This window comes from Fringilla coelebs (assembly GCF_963513975.1).
Source record: "Fringilla coelebs genome assembly, chromosome: 8".
NCBI classification, from domain to species: domain Eukaryota; kingdom Metazoa; phylum Chordata; class Aves; order Passeriformes; family Fringillidae; genus Fringilla; species Fringilla coelebs.
In genome coordinates, this window is record NC_140066.1 from 36,062,029 (window position 1) to 36,081,319 (window position 19,291).

Sequence of the window (19,291 nt, forward strand, 5' to 3'; positions counted from 1 at the left end):
AAAATTTATCCGGTGAAATTTCAGGCTGTTTCGTGCCCATCTTTTTAACAGCACAGAGATCAGAGTGCTTTGGATTAATTTTTGTCTCTTTCTGCATCAGGAGGATTACTGGACAGACCAAAACAAACATTCACTGTTATTACCCACACTGCACTTCCCATCACTGGGGTAATCCTGGTTCCATGGGCAGCAGCTCCGGGGCTGAGAGCCTCATTTCACCTTGGCAACCCCCCAGGTTCTTTTCCACGGAATATCCTGGCAAAGCCCCAGGAAAATGGGAATTTGTCACCCTGAGCAGCAGCCTGGTACTGCAGAGGGTCGGCTCTGGGTGCTGATGGACAGCAGGGACCAGGGGGTCCCCTGGGCCTGTACAGGCACCACTGACGGTGGGGACACACCAGGGCTGGCACCTGGGCAGGTGACACCAGGCTGAGGGTGCAGTGACACCCCTGAAGGACGGGATGGCATCCAGGGGGACCTGGACATGCTCCAGAAGTGCCCTGGAGCCAGGCTGGGACACCTGGGGGGCTCACCTGGGCAGGAGCAGCTCCAGGGAGAGCTCAGAGCCCTGCCAGGGCCTGGAGGGGCTCCAGGAGAGCTGGAGAGGGACTGGGGACAAGGATGGAGGGACAGCACACAGGGAATGGCTCCCAGTGCCAGAGGGCAGGGCTGGATGGGATGTTGGGAATTGTTCCCTGGCAGGGTGGGGATGAGCTGGGTAGGAATTCCCAGAGCAGCTGGGGCTACAGCCCTTCAGAACCCTTCACAATTACCCATGTCCCACAGCCCTTCTGAACCCTTCAGAATTCCCGACTGTCCCACAGCCCTTCTGAACCCTTCACAATTCCCAACTGCCCCACAACCCTCACGAACCCCTCACAATTCCCGACTGCCCCACAGCCCTTCCCAACCCCTCACAATTCCCGACCGTCCCACAGCCCTTCCCAACCCCTCACAATTCCCGACTGTCCCACAGCCCTTCCCAACCCCTCACAATTCCCGACTGTCCCACAGCCATTCCCAACCCTTCACAATTCCCGACTGTCCCACAGCCCTTCCGAACCCCTCACAATTACCGACTGTCCCACAGCCCTCACGAACCCCTCACAATTCCCGACTGTCCCACAGCCCTCACGAACCCCTCACAATTCCCGACTGTCCCACAGCCCTCACGAACCCCTCACAATTCCCGACTGTCCCACGGCCCATTGGAGCCCGGTTTTAACAACCGGGCCGGCACGGCCGGCACGGCGACACGTGACACGGCGACACGTGACACAGGGAGGACACGTGACGCAGGCGGGACACGTGACGCGGGCGGACGCACGTGAGGCAGGAGGAAGCGCGTGAGCAGGGCGGACGCACGTGACCGCCGGGTGGCTCCACGTGACCGCCGGCCGCACCACGTGTCCGTGCCTGGGCCCGGCCATGGCGGGCGCGGTGGCGGCCGCGGGCTCCGTGGAGCAGTTCCAGAAGCTGCTGCAGCGCCCGGATCGGTGAGGGGCCGCCGGGGGAGGGAGGGGCCGGTCCCGTCCCGGTGTCCCTTACCGGGGCCCCCGTCCCGCCGTGCCGTCCCTCAGTCTCCTCCATGGGGGCCATCTCCGCCTCTCGTCCCTCGGTGCCATCCGTTGGGGCCATACCGGTGTCACCTCCGTGGGGGCCAGCCTGGGTTCCCCATCCCGGTGTTCCCTCTCTGGGTCCTGTCCCTCGGTGCCGTCCCGGTATCCCCTCTTTGGGTCCCATCCCGCTGTCCCGTCCCTCGGTGCCATCCCGGTGTCCCCTCCCGGGTCCCCGCAGGGCACAGCTCGGGAGGGGCCGGTGCTGCCGCAGCGCTCCGTGAATCCTACGAGGGGAAGATCAGAACCCCAAAATGGAGCCAATCCGAGCCCCAAACTGCACAAAGGCTGGGCTCTGGCTCGGGCTCAGGCCGGGCTTAGGCTCGGCTTTGCTGGGCCTCTGGCAGCCCCGCGTTCCCCTGGCTCAGCTGCCGGAGCTGCCACCCTACAGCAGCTCCTGCCGCAGGGAATTTGGGGCTAAATTGGGCGAATCGGCTGGAAAACCCCATAAACTAGAGCTGCCCTGGGAACTGGGATTGTCCTGCAGCTGTGGGAGTGTCCCCAAAACCACCGGGACACTGCAGTAGGAGCAGTAGTGGGAGCAGATGTGACATTGCGGTGGGAGCAGCAGTGGGAGCAGCAGTGGAAGCAGATGTGACATTGCAGTGGCATTGTAGTGGGAGCAGCAGTGACACTGCAGTGGGAGCAGCAGTGAGAACAGCAGTGGCACTGCAGTGGGAACAACAGTGACACTGCAGTGACATTGCAGTGGGACCAGCAGTGGCACAGCAGTGGGACCAGCAGTGGCACAGCAGTGGGACCAGCAGTGGCACTGCAGTGGGACCAGCAGTGGCACTGCAGTGGGACCAGCAGTGGCACTGCAGTGGGACCAGCAGTGACACTACAGTGGGACCAGCAGTGGGAGCAGCAGTTGCACAGCAGTGGGAGCAGCAATGAGAGCAGCAGTGACATTGCAGTGGGAGCAGCAGTGGCCCTGCAGTGGGAGCAGCAGGGGCACAGCAGTGACATTGCAGTGGGAGCAGCAGTGGGAGCAGCAGTGACACTGCAGTGGCACAGCAGTGGGAGCAGCAATGAGAGCAGCAGTGACACTGCAGTGGCACAGCAGTGGCACAGCAGTGGGAGCAGCGCTGATACACCAATGGGAACAACATTTGTGTGTTCACTGATGCAGAAGTGGCTCTGAATTCTTCATCTCCCACCCAGGTCTCATTAATCTGCTTTTGTGCTCTGTGATTAGTGACAGGGCTCTGCTGTTCCTACAGCCCCAGCCTGGTCTGGGACCTGCAAGCCCATGCAGGGACACCTTGTTGTGTCCCAGGGTGCTCCCAGCCCTGTCCTGAGCAGTCCCAGGGGTTTAATTCCAGTGTGCCATGCACGTGTTTAACTGTGGGAGGGAAGAGCTGCAGTAAGCACCTCTGTAATTACAGATTTACAGGGATTAAAGGTGTGGGGGAATAGCAGCATCAGTTCTGAGGGACAGCCAAAGGAAATGCTGTTAAATGGTGGTTCTGGGAAAAAGGAACAGAATTTCTTCCAGACTTGCTGCAGGACTTCCACTTTCCCTCCTGGAATTGTCCTTCACCTGGAGTGTTTTGTGGGGACATTGCAGAAGAAACTCATGTGCCCAAAGGAAAATGGCTTCAGGAATAAACACCATATTTTAAGGTTATTTAAAAAAACTCACCACTAATTTTCTCATTGCCTTTGTCACAGAAGATTGTTCACTTTTCTCTCTAAAGGAATTCATTATTTTATCCATGTTCTTGGACCCGAGATGAGCTGATAACTCTGATAACTCTTCCTCTGCTTCCTTTGAAAACAGCAATTATAATTACATGTTAATTTCAGAGGATTTCTTGTTTCAGAAAATTAACATTTCTTGCATCAAGTTATCAGAAAGTTTGTGTTGTAGAATGAGTGTAAATCTTGATGTTTGAGGAGAAAATTGGGGATTTGTCATAACCTTTTTGTCCCTGCCCTGTTTAATAATGGAGGGTTTTTTTTGCCTTGACTGAACACAAGGAACACTTTGTTTAGAGTTATTTAAGTGCTTCATTTTGCTAAGTCTTTATTTTTTCTTAATGTTTTCAAGTACTCCGTTTTTTTTAAGGTGAAATTGAAGTGTCGGAGAGCAGTCCAGTTGCAAAATCTGAATTGTTCTGTGAATGAGTTTTAAAAAAATCAAAAAACCAAAACAAAACCCACAGTGCAAATGAATTTAAAAGATGTTATTCCTGAAGATAAAAATGAATATATTGCAGCTGGATGTTGATAAGGAGGGAGCAGGCTCTGGTGGGATGAGGATGAAATAATCCTGTGGTGATTTGTCCTGAGGTCCATCCCTGTGGCCAGGCGTGTCCTACTGTGGGCACAGACTTAAACTGAGGACTTGGAGGGAAAAGCAAAGTTGTTCTGTTGTTTTTCTCTCAGAATTTTCTAGAGTTTCACTGGAAAATCAAGTTTGTGGAAGCATCCAGGGTGTGTGATCAGGTCACAGGAACTGCTCCACCAGGGACCTTGTGCTGCCCATGCAGCTGCTACAAGTTACAGTGAATTTCCATTATTTAGGGATAAAAGACATGAAGTGGCTGCTGTGGATGGGTGTCTTGATTTCTCTATTTTTCTAAGTAAATTAATCCTAGTACATTGTATCTTTAATTCCTTATTCCCTGTCTCTGCTGGGTTTGACCTCTGCAAAGATGGAGAACAGAACTGAGAATTCCAAATTCTTGTCACTGCTGTTGTCCTGGGTGTTTGAGCCCATGGGAGCTGGTACCCAGTGGGATGGGATTTCTGCTCACACCTTTAAATGCTGCGTAGAACCAATCCCAAACACCCCAGCAAACCTGCAATGAGAAGCTGGAGCTAAGGAAAGCAGAAAAATAACATTGCAGTGTGACAGGTTTTGTACTGCTTGGCCTCAGCGCTGCTGCCTGGGCTCGGAGGGTTCCCTGGGAAAGGAAAACTCCTGGGTGGGCTTTGAAGGGTTTTTTAATCTCAGGTGGTGCCTCAGGTTTGGCTTTTCTGTGTTTCACATCCTGGGCTGCTTTAGTGTGTGGGGCTGGGCTCACATCAGGGATGCTGAGCTCTCTGCACAGAGCAGGGAGACAAAACAATTCCTGCTCCAGCTGGGCACCAAGGACAAATGAGCCAAATCTCAGGCCAGGAGCACAAACCCCGTGGGCTGCAGAGGGAAAAATAAGCAGGGTGGGACTGCAGGGGCTGAAGCTGGGATGGGACAATGAACTGCAAGGTGCAAATGGAGCAGAGCTGATCCCAGGGAGAGACCCCGTGCCCGGCCAGGCATTTTGGGGCCATTTTGGGTCATCTTGGGTGCAGCCCTGGCTGGGCTCTGGTGCTGCCCCAGGTGGGTGCATGGAGGAGATCCTTTGGATAAATCCCTGCTTTATTCTGGGACTCTGCCCAGCCCCTGCTCTGGCTCAGCTCTCTCAAGGCATCACAGGCAGGTGGTGGTGGGGATTTACGGGTTTTTATGGAGTCCTTGTCCCTCGAGTGTCCAAGGAATTCCTGGAGGTGGCACTCTGGGCTCTGGGGACAAGGTGGGTGTCAGGCCCATGGATGGTGATGCTGGAGGCCTCTCCCAGGCTCAGGGGTTCCATGATCCAGATGTTTTTGGCAGCTGTCTCCAGGAATGCTGTTTCTCCCCAGGTCCCTGGTGGTGGTGCACTTCTGGGCGCCATGGGCTCCGCAGTGCGCGCAGATGAACGAGGTGATGGCAGCGCTGGCACGGGAGCACAGCCAGGTCACCTTCGTGCAGGTGAGGCCAGGGCAGCCCTGGGGGAGGGACATGTGCCAAAACAGGGGCAGGTTCCTCTTGGATGCTGTCAGGGATGGCTTAGACAGGGAATCCTGGAATGCCGTGGGTGGGAAGGGACCTCAAAGCCATCCAGTGTTATCCCAGAGGTGCTGCTGCCGTCAGGGATGGCTCAGACTGAGAATCCTGGAATGATTTGGGTGGGGAGGGACCTCAAAGCCATCCAGTGTTAGCCCAGAGGTGCTGCTGCCATCAGAGATGGCTCAAACAGGGAATCTTGGAATGATTTGGGTGGGAAGGGACCTCAAAGCCATCCAGTGTTATCCCAGAGGTGCTGCTGCCATCAGGGATGGCTCAAACAGGGAATCCTGGAATGATTTAGGTGGGAAGGGACATCAAAGCCATCCAGTGCCACCTCTGCCATGGACAGGGACATCTTCCACTGTCCCAGAGTGTTCAGCCCTGGGGATGTTCCTGGTCAAGGGATCTCAGGATTCCCAGAGGGTTCCTGTGGCACTAAAATGACCCTTCAGGAAGGTGAGTTCAGCCCCTGCAAGGTTGTCACTCTGCTTTGTGACACCCTCTGCACATCCCACTGGGATCCAGGGGAAGGAGAAGGAATTCCCTTCATCCACGTGCTGTTGTTTTTAAACCAAATTTCTCTGGTTAATGAGACACTTGTGGCATGATGAGGGCAGGGAGCAGTGGAGCAGCCAGCTGTGTGTGAGGATTTTAATGTGATTTTTACAGCCTTTAGGATGTGTGTATGGGTTTTTTTAATGATTCCTCTCAGCTGGTATTTGTAAAACAGGTCAGAATTATTTTAGTGGTATTTTATGACTTAGAGCTTCAAAAGACTGATTTTCAACATAATGCAAATTAAAGATGCTTACATTTATCTAGAGTTTAGTAGCTTTTACTCAGCCCAGAAAAGTCTGAAATCTCTCAGTTGCCTTTTTATTATTCCTGTATTATTTATTTATGACCTTTATTATTCAGCTCTAATTTATATTTTGATAACGAGGTTCCAAAGTCATCCAGGGCTGTGAAACCATGATAGTGGCACAACCTTTCCCCAAGGTCCCTCCTCCCAGCAATTTTAATATTACTGGTGTTCTTGCTTAGAGAAAATAAGCTGATGAAAATTCTTGGGTGAATTTTACTGGTACATTTTGGAGGGAGGAGCTCCTCCAGAGGAATATATTCGATTTTGGCAGTTCTTGGTGGGATTTTTGTGTTCCAGGATATCCAGCCTGCCTTTGAACTGGCAAGCACCTGTTACCTCCTTGGATGTTTGGTTGAAATGAGTGTGTTCATTTCCCAAAGCACTCACAAACAACATTTTTTCTCATGTGCCAATGAGATCAAGTTCCTGAAATATGAAATGAAATCTGTTCTGTGTTATGTGGAACATAAATATCCAAGCAGGAAATTTTGCTGGGAAAGAAAATGAGTATTGGTGGTGGAAGTCATCATATGCCCCTGGAAAAAGAATCAATAATTGGAATTACCTATTCTCTTTCAATTATGTATAAGCTTTCAGTTTAATTTCAGTGGGATGTAAGCTTTCATTTTCTGACTGTAGTTTCCCAGTTGATTCTGTTGGAGTGGTGATTTGCAGGAGGAGGCTGGAGCTCACTTCTGGATGTTCCTGCTTTGCCTCTCTAATTAGTGGGTTCATTAAGAGCCTGTGTAGCTGGAGCTGCTCAAAATCTGAGGCAGTGAAGATAAATTCTCATAGTAAATCCCTCTGTGAGGGAAGTGGGAGCAGTAATCCCAGGCTGGGCACTCAGCAGCCTTGCAGGAGTTAAAAACAAAATCACCATCAGCTGAAGGAGCAGCTCCTGTTCCCTCCTAATTTGCAGGGGGCTGCAGATGTCAGGGGTGATGCAGAGCCCCCGAGGGGCACAAGGGCACCTCTGTGATGGTGACATCACTGGGGACAGTGATTTATGGCTTCCAATATAGCAGGAGCTGCACAGCACTCAGAATTTACTAGGTCAGGAGTGCACCAGAAATTTTATTCGCAGCCTCCGGGCGTCTTTTGAAATGTGCAACAAAATAAAAACCTCTGAACCTGTTTTGACACTGTGTAGGTTCAGCGGTGCCGTGCAGCCCAGAGAGCCTCATTTAAATGCAAATGTCTCCCAGACTTCAGCAGCAGATCCTGCTTAAATGTATAAAATGCCAGGGAGAACATTCCAGGATTGACACTTGCAGTGAAACTTTAAAGAAGATTATGAAAATAATCTTTTTTTTTTTTTGGTTTTTAGCTGGAAGCTGAGGCTGTGCCTGAAGTGTCTGAAAAATATGGAATTAGTTCTGTTCCAACGTTCTTGTTCTTTAAGGTAAGAGGAAATGGATTTAAGAGGAAATGAATTTAAGAAAAGTGGATTTAAGAGCAAATAGAATCCATGTGGACTCTTAATACTTATACTTTTGTAATACTCCACCAGAACCTTAGGAGCTTTCTCAGTGAGGAAACACCTCTGTAACTGATTGAAGTCTATCCAGTGGAACCTAAAAATGGAAATAGACATGGTTTTTGCACTTTATATGGAATAGTTCAGGGCTTCCTTAAGTGCTTTGGGATTCATACATAGTTTTTATTTCACTTGTTGTACTTGGGTCAAGAAATGTACAGCAATATTTCTTTGTGTTGTAGCTGGGGAAAAGACCCAAGTAAGTATGGTAATAACAGAAATAACAAATCTGTTTGGGTGCTATTTGCCTGTGATGATAAAATGGATAATATTTTCTTAAATAAGTATTTCTAGAGGCAGACTTGGTGCTATTACTGATGCCTTGCAGTGGCTGCCCAGAACAGAGGCTAGACAAGGTTGAGAGGATAAAGTGGGTGTTTATTAAAGGTTTCAGTAGGTGCACCTTGGGCACACAGAGGCTGCACCAGGATGGACCATGGCCACGGGTTTTCAGGCAGATATGAGTTTGGTATATTTACATATCAGGGTTAATCCTCCAGTTCAGCTCCAGGTGATGAAGTTATTTATTATTTACCCCCAGTTTGCTCCTTCCCAGTTTGCTTTTGTTTGTACTTTTCAGGGCTTGAGGCTGTAAGGTGTCCTTGAGTTTCAGGCCTGGAGGAATTGTTTAGTTTGACCAAAATGTGAGGACTGTAGCTAACACTGTGTATGGAGTTCAGAGTTAGGCACTCATGCAGCACAGGATCTGAAAAACAGAAAGGCTGAAATCCCTCAGGCATCATTACTGCCAGAAAGGCACAAGCCTGGCAGTGCAGCCCCTCTCTGGCAAGCCAGGCTTGGCTGGCTGTGTGTGCTGTGCTTCAGCCCAGCCTGGACTGAAGGCTGTGGTTTAACCCACCCACCTGCTCTGAAGGCCGTGTGTGCTGTGTTTAACCTCCCTGCTCTGAAGGCTGTGTGTGCTGTGTTTAACCTCCCTGCTCTGAAGGCTGTGTGTGCTGTGTTTATGCCTGTTCTGAAGGCTGTGTGTGCTGTGTTTATGCCTGTTCTGAAGGCTGTGTGTGCTGTGTTTAACCTCCCTGCTCTGAAGGCTGTGTGTGCTGTGTTTATGCCACCCTGCCCTGTATGCTGTGTTTATGCCCCTTGTTTTGAAGGCTATGTGTTCTGTGTTTCTCCCCCTGCCCTGTGTGTTCTGTTTCCCCCTGCCCTGAGTGCTGTGTGTTCTGTTTCCCCCCTGCCCTGGGTGCTGTATTTACCCCCTGCCCCATGTTCTGTTTCTCCCCTGCCATGGGTGCTCTGTGTGCTGTATTTACCCCCTGCCCCATGTTCCATTCCCCCTGCCCGGGTGCCCTGGGTGCTGTATTTACCCCCCTGCTCCGTGTGCTGTATTTACCCCCCTGCTCTGTGTGCTGTATTTACCCCCCTGCTCTGTGTGCTGTATTTACCCCCCTGTTCCGTTCCCCCCTGCCTGGGTGCTGTGTGTACTGTATTTACCCCCTGCCCATGTTCCGTTCCCCCTGCCCTGTGTGCCATATTTACCCCCTGCCCGTGTTCCATTCCCCCTGCCCTGTGTGCCATATTTACCCCCTGCCCACGTTCCATTCCCCCTGCCCCCCTGCCCTGTGTGCTGCATTTACCCCCTGCCCATGTTCCATCCCCCCTGTCCCTGTCCCTGTCCCCGCAGAACTCGCAGAAGGTGGACCGGCTGGACGGCGCGCACGCCCCGGAGCTGACGCAGAAGGTGCAGCGGCACGCGGCGGGCACGGCGGGCACGGCCGGCCCCGGGGGCGCTGCCCCGGCGCAGGAGCAGCTGCACGCCCGCCTCAGGGGGCTCATCAACGCCGCCCCCTGCATGCTCTTCATGAAGGGCTCTCCCAAGGAGCCCCGCTGCGGTGAGTCGCAGGCTGGCCGCCCTCCCTGGCACCGCAGGGCCGCTGTGCCAGGCTGGGCTCAGCACGGCTGGGGGACGGGGTGGGCACGGCTGGGAGCCTGGGGCTGAGCCAGGATGGGCACGGCTGGGAGCCAGGGTCAGAGCCAGGGTGGGCACAGCTGTGGGCCAGGGTCAGAGCCAGGGCGGGCACAGGTGGGAGCCAGGGTCAGAGCCAGGATGGGCACAGATGGGAGCCAGGGTGGGCACGGCTGGGAGCCCAGGTCAGAGCCAGGGTGGGCACAGATGGGAGCCCAGGTCAGAGCCAGGGTCAGAGCCAGGGTGGGCACGGCTGGGAGCCAGGGTCAGAGCCAGGGTGGGCACGGCTGGGAGCCCAGGTCAGAGCCAGGGTCAGAGCCAGGGCGGGCACAGCTGCGAGCCCAGGTCAGAGCCAGGGTGGGCACAGGTAGGAGCCAGGGTCAGAGCCAGGGTGGGCACAGATGGGAGCCAGGGGCAGAGCCAGGGTGGGCACGGCTGGGAGCCAGGGTCAGAGCCAGGGCGGGCACAGCTGCGAGCCCAGGTCAGAGCCAGGGTGGGCACAGGTAGGAGCCAGGGTCAGAGCCAGGGTGGGCACGGCTGGGAGCCAGGGTCAGAGCCAGGGTGGGCACGGCTGGGAGCCGGGGTCAGAGCCAGGGTGGGCACGGCTGGGAGCCAGGGTCAGAGCCCGAGTCAGAGCCAGGGTGGGCACAGGTGGGAGCCCGGGTCAGAGCTGAGGTGGGCACAGCTGTGAGCCAGGGTCAGAGCCCAGGTCAGAGCCAGGGCGGGCACAGCTGTGAGCCAGGGTCAGAGCCAGGGTCAGAGCCAGGGTGGGCACAGCTGTGCTGAGGTCCCCGGGCATTCCACGGCAGGCTTCAGCAGGCAGATGGTGGAGATCCTGCAGAAGCACGGCGTGGCCTTCAGCAGCTTTGACATCTTCTCTGACGAGGAGGTGCGCCAGGGGCTGAAATCCTTCTCCAACTGGCCAACCTACCCCCAGCTCTACGTCAACGGGGAGCTCATCGGGGGCCTGGACATCGTCAAGGTGACGCAGCTCAGCCTCTCTCCTCTTTGGCTGGCCAGAAGTGTCTTTGTCTTGCTTTTTCCACCTCATTTTTTGCAATTTCTCCCAATTTCCTCAGGAGCTCGAAGCATCAGGAGAGCTGGACACGATCTGCCCGAAGGGCCAGAAGCTGGAGGACAGGTGGGGGAATGATAACAAATTTGGAGGGTATTTTCTGTGCTCACACAGGGGAAACCCTCTGTGAATTTCTGATTTATCAGAAGTGCCTCGAGAATTTATTTACTTGCAGAATTCTTGCAGTTTTTCAACGTCTTTTGGGGTTTGTTCATTTAAGTCCAAGAATCTTTACTTACATTTGTGGTTTAATTTCTGCTTGTTGCAAGAACATATCTGTTTATATATTTAAATATCTATTTCTATATCTATGCATGTATATATCTGTATATATCTATTTCTATATCTATATGTATCGATATATTTATAAACACATATCTCTATATTTCTATATCTATGTATATATTTATATCTGTATTTCTAGATTTCTGTATTTCTATAGATACCTAATTATATATTTATATATATATATCTACTTATGTATTTATATATCTGTATCTGTAGGTGGATATATAGATAGAGATTCCTTGTCTCTCTTTAACAATTTATTCTTTAAAAACAACTGGGAAAATCATCTTTTTAAGCTTTTTCCAGCTTTATTTGCCACAGATTTCCCAACTCTGGTGTCACTGGAGGGCATGCCTGCCTGGTTCTTCTCCCTGCTCAGTGCAGGGCAGAAATAATTTAATAAATCCCATGTAAAAGTGGTGATAAATAATAATCCCCCCATTGTAAATTCCGGGCATTTATTCATTCCTTCCAAATTTGTCTCAAGCCTTGGGTTACTTTACTTTGAAATTGTTTCACTGAGGCCACAAACCCCAGTGAATGCTTTTAGCAGAGATTAAATTTGAGATAAAGATGAGATGCACTTATCTTTAAAACCTCTTTTTGGTGGCCTTTAAAATCTTATTTCTTAAGGCCTTTTAGCCCCTTCCTGTGCTTTTTAAGGAGTTTGTTAAGAAATTAAACATTTTTTGGCCAGTTGTCGATGGAAGTTTGCAAACTGCACGGGCAGTAACCTTGTTTACACAGAATTTTTTTGTTTGGCACAAACTTTGGAGGGAAGGAGGGGAATGGGAAACGTCCTCTGCTTCCCAGAGGGTTTCAGGGTTCCCTCAAGGTTTTTTCTGGGTTAAAGTTGTCCATGAGATGTGTTTGTGAGGAGCAGCAGCACCTCTGGGGGGTTTTAGTGCCATTTTTCACCAGCCTGTTCCATGGGAGGTGGGTTCACTCCCATCCCAGGCTGGAGTTCTTGGAGATTTGTCACTTTGAGTTTCCATTCCCACTCTGCATTTTCTTTGGGGTGCTGACCAAGGTATTTAATGTCTTTTTTTCTAGGCTTAAATCCTTGATAAACAAAGCTCCTGTGATGCTCTTCATGAAGGGAAACAAACAGGTAACATGGAAAACACTGAATTTCCACCTTGCTCTTCCTTAATTCAAGTCAGTGCTGCTGCAAAAGTTGTTTATCTTTTTATTTGGTGCTTCTGTAAACCATAGAACAGCCCTGGTGTTTATTATTGCTGAATATTATCTAGCTGTTAGATATTTATGTTAAAAAATGTTAATATAAATATTAATAGAAATATCTAATGCTTAGATATTATAATGGATATATCTGATATCTTATATGTCTTATATAATAGATATCTTTAATGCCTATTAATATATAAAAATTTCTGGCTGTTGTCTTCATGTGAAAAGTTTGCAGTGGATATGAATTACTAATTCATTATAATTCCTATTAGAATGAATTTAATTATAGTTAAATTAATTATAATTAAATTAATTCTAATGATAATAAATATAACAAGTTGCTGTTCTTGTTTATTATAGTTTATTATGGTGAATGCAGGGCAGTGATGCCTCAAAATGCAGGAGATTTATTCCATAAATCCATAAAAATCAGGAGATAAAGGATGGAAAAGGGATTAATGAGTGGCTCATCCAGCAAAAAATTGGGAATTGCTGCAGTGCAGCTGGGATTCCATGGGTTAAAAAAGCAGAAACATTTCATGTCTGTATTTTATATTTTAGATGGCAAAATGTGGCTTCAGCAAGCAAATCCTAGAAATCATGAATAACACTGGGTAGGTAACAGGGTTTGAGTTTCGGGGGCAGTTCTGGGGTAAAAACTGCATTTTATGGAAAAAATAGCAGGAAATAGGAGTGGAATTATTCCTCAAATCCAAGGTTTTATTTTTCAAGAGGATTTCAAGCAGTTGAAGGGTTTTCTGAAAATTTTAATGAGGCTTTTTTAAGATCATTGAGGAATTTTCTGAGAATTTTGAGTGTTTTTTGAAGATTTTGAGTATTTTTTCAAGATTTTGGGGTTTCTCTGTGAGAATTTTCAGGGGGTTTTTTTGGGAAGTTTGAGGAGGACTTGTGAGAATTTTGAGAGCTTTTGAAAAATTTTAGGGTTTTTAAAAAACCTTGAGGTTTTGAGAGTTTTGAGGGGTTTTTGAGACTTTTGAAAAAAATCTTGAGGTTTTAGAACTTTGAGGGGTTTTTGTAATGTTTTGAGGGGTTTTTGAGAACTGTGAGGGTTTTTTTTTAAGTTTTGAGGGGTTTTTGAGAACTTTGAGGGATTTTTGAGAACTTTGAGGGTTTTTTGAGAACTTTGGGGGGGTTTTCCCAGCATTATATGGATTTTAAAAAACCTTTTTTAGATTTTAGAAATTTGGGGGGGGGGATTTTTGCAGTTTTTATGAGAATTTTGAGCTGTTTCTTTACAAATGTTGTGGTGTTTTGTTGCTTTTTGAGCATTTCTTCCCAGCTGCAGTATGAATAACATGAATATCCCATTTTTTCTGTGAATAACCCATGTTTTCCCTCTCCCCAGTGTGGATTACGAGACCTTTGACATCCTGGAGGACGAGGAGGTAACAGAAGCTGCCCTGCCCTGGGGATCCATCCCCTGCTGCCTTTTCCAGGGCCAGCATTCCCCAATAATCCCTGTGTGATTCCCAGTAATTCCTGTTTGGTTCCCAGACTGGATTTGGCCAGCATTCCCAGTAATTCCTGTGTGATTCCCAATAATCCCTGTGTGATTCCCAGATTGATTTGGCCAGCATTCCCAGTAATTCTTGTGTGGTTCCCAGTAATTCCTGTTTGATTCCCAGGTTGCATTTGGCCAGGATTCCCAATAATTCCTGTTTGATTCCCAGATTTGGTTTGGCCAGCATTCCCAGTGACTCCTGTGTGATTCCCAGTGACTCCTGTGTGATTCCCAGTGACTCCTGTGTGATTCCCAGTGACTCCTGTGTGATTCCCAGTGACTCCTGTGTGATTCCCAGACTGATTTGGCCAGCATTCCCAGTGACTCCTGTGTGATTCCCAGACTGATTTGGCCAGCATTCCCAGTGACTCCTCTGTGATTCCCAGTGACTCCTCTGTGATTCCCAGTGACTCCTCTGTGATTCCCAGTAATCCCTGTGTGATTCCCAGTGACTCCTCTGTGATTCCCAGTAATCCCTGTGTGATTCCCAGTGACCCCTGTGTGATTCCCAGACTGGTTTGGCCAGCATTCCCAGTGACCCCTGTGTGATTCCCAGTGACCCCTGTGTGATTCCCAGTGACCCCTGTGTGAGTCCCAGTGACCCCTGTGTGATTCCCAGTGACCCCTGTGTGAGTCCCAGTGACCCCTGTGTGATTCCCAGTGACCCCTGTGTGATTCCCAGTGACCCCTGTGTGATTCCCAGTGACCCCTGTGTGATTCCCAGTGATCCCTGTGTGATTCCTAGATTGGATTTGGCCAGCATTCCCAGTGATCCCTGTGTGATTCCCAGATTTGGTTTGGCCAGCATTCCCAGTGATCCCTGTGTGATTCCCAGATTTGGTTTGGCCAGCATTCCCAGTGATCCCTGTGTGATTCCCAGATTTGGTTTGGCCAGCATTCCCAGTGACTCCTGTGTGATTCCCAGTGACTCCTGTGTGATTCCCAGTGACTCCTGTGTGATTCCCAGACTGATTTGGCCAGCATTCCCAGTGACTCCTCTGTGATTCCCAGTGACTCCTCTGTGATTCCCAGTGACTCCTCTGTGATTCCCAGTGACCCCTGTGTGATTCCCAGTGACCCCTGTGTGATTCCCAGTGATCCCTGTGTGATTCCTAGATTGGATTTGGCCAGCATTCCCAGTAATCCCTGTGTGATTCCCAGATTTGGTTTGGCCAGCATTCCCAGTGATCCCTGTGTGATTCCTAGACTGGGTTTGGCCAGCATTCCCAGTGACCCCTGTGTGATTCCTAGATTGGGTTTGGCCAGCATTCCCAGTGATCCCTGTGTGATTCCTAGATTGGGTTTGGCCAGCATTCCCAGTGACCCCTGTGTGATTCCTAGACTGATTTGGCCAGTATTCCCAGTGACCCCTGTGTGATTCCTAGACTGATTTGGCCAGCATTCCCCGTGATCCCTGTGTGATTCCTAGACTGATTTGGCCAGTATTCCCAGTGTTCCCTGTGTGATTCCCAGTGTTCCCTGTGTGATTCCCAGTGTTCCCTGTGTGATTCCCAGCGATCCCCGTGTGATTCCCGGCGGCGATCCCTGTGTGACTCCCAGTGTTCCCTGTGTGACTCCCAGTGTTCCCTGTGTGATTCCCAGTGACCCCTGTGTCATTCCCAGTGTTCCCTGTGTGATTCCCAGTGACCCCTGTGTCATTCCCAGTGTTCCCTGTGTGATTCCCAGCGTTCCCTGTGTGATTCCAGGTGCGCCAGGGGCTGAAGTCCTTCTCCAACTGGCCCACGTACCCCCAGCTCTACGTCAAGGGGGAGCTGGTGGGGGGGCTGGACATCGTCAAGGTAGGAGCTGGTTTATTTCCAATAAAAGCTCCATTTGTTGCATTTTAAAATTCCAATTTTCCTGCCTGTCCCCCACAGAATCCCTGCAGCCACCCCAGGATGCTTTTCCAGGGACAGGAGCTTTAAATCTCCAATGATGACTGGAAAAAGTCCATTTTTACCCTTTTTTTTTTCCATTTTTTTCATCCTTAATTTTGCTCCTGATGTTGGTTTTTTCCCAGACAACATTCCTGGGAAAAAGGCAATTTTCTTGGAGTTGTTGGAGCAGCCCCAGAGTTCCCAAATCCTCCTGAGCCCATTCCTGGATGGTTCAGAGCCAATTCCTCACTGTGGGACTCCTGGGGATGCTCAATCAATAAATCCCATTTCATTCTAAAAATCCTGGCACTACTGAAATTATAGAGATTTGTTTGATTTATTTAAGAAGTGTGAGGGATTGCCTCAATTACATAGATTAATTTTATTTACAAAGATTAATTTTACTTCAATTACATAGATTAATTTTATTTATATAGATTAATGTTACTTAAAGCATATGGATTAATTTTATTTACAAAGATTAATTTTACTTCAATTGTATAGCTTTATTTTATTTATATAAATTAACTTCAATCATATAGATTAATTTTACTTAAAGTATATAAATTTTTATTTATTTAACAATTGTAGGGATTGCTTCAATTATTATATAAATTTATGATTGAAATTATTATATAAATAATAATTTTATTTATAGATACTATTTTTACCTAAATTCTGTAGATCAGTTTTATATATGTAGATTAATTTTACTTATATGAATTAATTCTATTTATATAGATTAATTTTACCTAAAGTATATCATTAATTCTGTTTATTTAACAAGTGTAGGGACTGTTTTGATTATACAGATTAATTTTGCTTATATTATATAGATTAACTTAATTTATAGATTAATTTTATTTGTTTATTTAGCAAATGTGAGGATTAAATCAATAAAATTCATCTAGATAATTCAAGAAGTGTGGGGCTTTTTCAGTGCTCAGGAAGAGAAGTCTTGGGCATTGTGAGATGCTGTAAAATCCTTTTTTTGGGTGTTTCTATGTAATTTCTCTCTCTGCACCCTTTGGCTGTTTGAATTCGTGCCTTGTATGGTGGGTGGCTGCTGTCAGTGGTTTGTATTTCATTTTTTAATGCAGCATAGTATGGAAAATTAAATAGAGGTGTTGATTGCAAGGTGTGGGGGAGAAGAACATGGCAGGTTGTTTCCTGGGGGGGCTCCTGAGGCAGCCCTGCAAGGGGAATTTCAGGGTGAGCAGGGCAGGCACCTCCTGCTCACAGTCTGAGGAGTTTTGTGTCCTTGTTGGGTTCATGGGTGGGAATACAAACCCCTCCATGGTGGGGAATCCCTCCTTTGGGCTGATGGAGCTCTGTGCCTGCAGAGCCTGGGATTCCAGCTGGGAGGGGAGCAGGGCACCAGGCAGAGCTCTCAGCGTGGGATTGGCCACTTGAGTGTTTTGTCTTTTTTGCTGAATACACCAAACCAGAGTTGAAATCCTTGCTCAGGCTGAGCGTGCTGCCCAGGGGATCTCTGAGGCAGTCCCTGCTGCCAGGCAGTGATTCCTGCTGGAATCCCCTCGGAGCATCCCTGCACATCCAGCCCTGCTGCCTTCGTGTCTTTCAGGAGCTGAAGGAGACTGGGGAGCTGCTGCCGGTGCTGAAGGGGGAGAATTGATGGGGAGGAAGGACATCAGTGGGAAGAGGAATCCCTGGAACAGCCTGGAACACTTGGAGATTCTCCTGGAGAAACAGACAACTGCAGCCCTGAGGAGCATCAGGAGGGGAAGCAGACAGGAAATAAATAGAAATATTCTCTCTGTGAAAAGGAGTTTCACTGGGGACACAAAAAGGTCAAATAAAATTCAGTGCTCCAGGATTTGTGGTGTTGGGGTTTCATTATTTGCACCCCTGTCCATCCCAGAATTATTTCAAGTGAAATTGGAACTTGCTTTTTTTTGGGCTCAGCTCTCATTAGGGGAATGTTAATGGAGCACCATCTTTTCCTGCCCCCATTAATTGTTTCCGTGTCTAATGAACAAGAAAAACACTTTGGGAGCCTTGAGCCAGCACAGCTTTAGGGAGTTATTAATGAGCTGCTGCTCTGTCCTCTGCAAACTCGTTAAGTGGCATGCTAATTGCTAGTTTGGGGTTCTCAGTCACTAACTGGGGTTTTGGGGAGGTTTCAGTGGTTTTGGAACTGCTGGTGAATCCTCAGGTCTCGGCTCTCTGTGGCTGAGATGACCACAGGTATCAGAAAGTCTCTTTTTTCCCAGCCCCACGACTGAAGAAGTCGGGGTTCCTCAGCTCTGGTTCTCAAGGCTGTTTCTTTTCAAGGCTGTTTCTTTTCAAGGCTGTTTCTTTTCTCTCACCCATCCCATTCCTCCTCTGCCCTGCTGAGCTCTGTCCAGCAGGTCGGGCTGTGGCACAGCCCCTGCCCTCGAGGTGCTGTTGCCTTTTTATCCCAAGAACTACCTGTGCTCTATTTACAATAATTTCCAATACCCCTCACGTGTGTCAGACAGTCTGTCTGCTCCAAACCAGCCCAGCAGTGCCACCATCACCCAGGGGATGGGGGACAAGGAGAAGGAGAAGGACAGGGCACACCCAGATCCCTCCATCTTGCCTCCTGAACCCCCATTCTAAACCCCCAAAATTCTGCATTTTCACCTGTGACAAACTCACTGTCCCTCTGCTCAAACCCTTGTGGCTGTAACTCCTCACCCCAAGCTGGGAATTGTTTCCAGGGGCTCAAATCAAAGGCTCAGGTGTTTGTGACTCCGTGCCAGGGGCTCTGAGCCCTGCCAGGGTCTGGAGTCACCCAGGGCAGCCAGAGGGATGTGCTGGTCCTGACACCCAGGGATCCTCCCGGGCTGCTCCAGGGCTCCTGCCCTGCTGCATCCAGGGGATTTCCTCTGGGCTCAGCCCTTGTCTCAGCACCTGAGCCTGGCTGAATTCCAGGTGCCCAAATCCTGGCAGAGGTCTCCCTGTTGGGAGGGCCAGGACTGGCTTTCCCAGGTGTGCCTGGAGAAGCTCCAGGTGAGGGGCAGCCTTCCCGCAGCAGGGGAAGGCTTGGGGAGCAACTCTGGGGCCTTTTCCCTAAATCCTAAATAGGATCCAAGTCTCAGACCCTAAACCTAATCTGGTGTTAAGCTTATCCCAACCTGGAGCAGGTTGGCTGCAGGGAAGCAGGTCCTTCCTTCCCTGTGTTGGAGGATTCCTAGGGATGGATATTTAATTTTCTAGGATTAGTTTTAGTAATTGCTATCAAATATGTGTTATAACTTTAAACCCGATTTTAATTGCTTTAAAAAAATCCTTGCCATGAAAACAAGCCTTAATTAATCCTCTTAAGTGAATTGCAAATGCATTCAGGTAGTTGTCAGTAGGAAGAAAATAATTTATTACAGGAAAACGTAGCACCCCTGTGGTGAAATAAGGAGTTAGGAGCTTTAATTAAATACTAAATACCAAATGCTATTTCGTTTTCCTTCAGAATTCAGTGTAGTGGAATTTATTTGGGGTTTATGGAGTCCTGCTAATGGATTTATAGACGTGCAACAGAGCAGCAGGGAATAGCAGTTGATTCCTGACAATTTCTATTTTTATTTATTCCAGTAT

At 48.9% G+C, this 19,291-nt stretch overlaps 1 protein-coding gene across 1 annotated transcript; it reads left to right on the top strand.

The window, feature by feature from the left end:
• The first annotated feature begins 1,360 nt into the window (after positions 1–1,360).
• Positions 1,361–17,542, top strand: GLRX3 (glutaredoxin 3). Its single transcript, XM_084210546.1, has 11 exons — positions 1,361–1,496; positions 5,247–5,355; positions 7,626–7,700; positions 9,478–9,685; positions 10,569–10,741; positions 10,839–10,900; positions 12,176–12,233; positions 12,875–12,927; positions 13,680–13,719; positions 15,542–15,634; positions 17,298–17,542. Exons 1-11 carry the CDS (start codon positions 1,429–1,431, stop codon positions 17,346–17,348), a joined length of 990 nt encoding a protein of 329 aa, XP_084066672.1. The 5' UTR covers positions 1,361–1,428; the 3' UTR covers positions 17,349–17,542.
• Positions 17,543–19,291: the final 1,749 nt, after the last annotated feature.

What these genes read in the sequence shown, in the direction of transcription:
- GLRX3 (XM_084210546.1), top strand. Translation starts at nt 1,429, where the DNA reads ATGGCGGGCGCGGTGGCGGCCGCGGGCTCCGTGGAGCAGTTCCAGAAG. An exon ending in TCCCAAGGAGCCCCGCTGCG is followed by an intron (nt 9,686 to 10,568) that starts GTGAGTCGCAGG and finishes ATTCCACGGCAG; the next exon opens with GCTTCAGCAGGCAGATGGTG. An exon ending in GGCCAGAAGCTGGAGGACAG is followed by an intron (nt 10,901 to 12,175) that starts GTGGGGGAATGA and finishes CTTTTTTTCTAG; the next exon opens with GCTTAAATCCTTGATAAACA.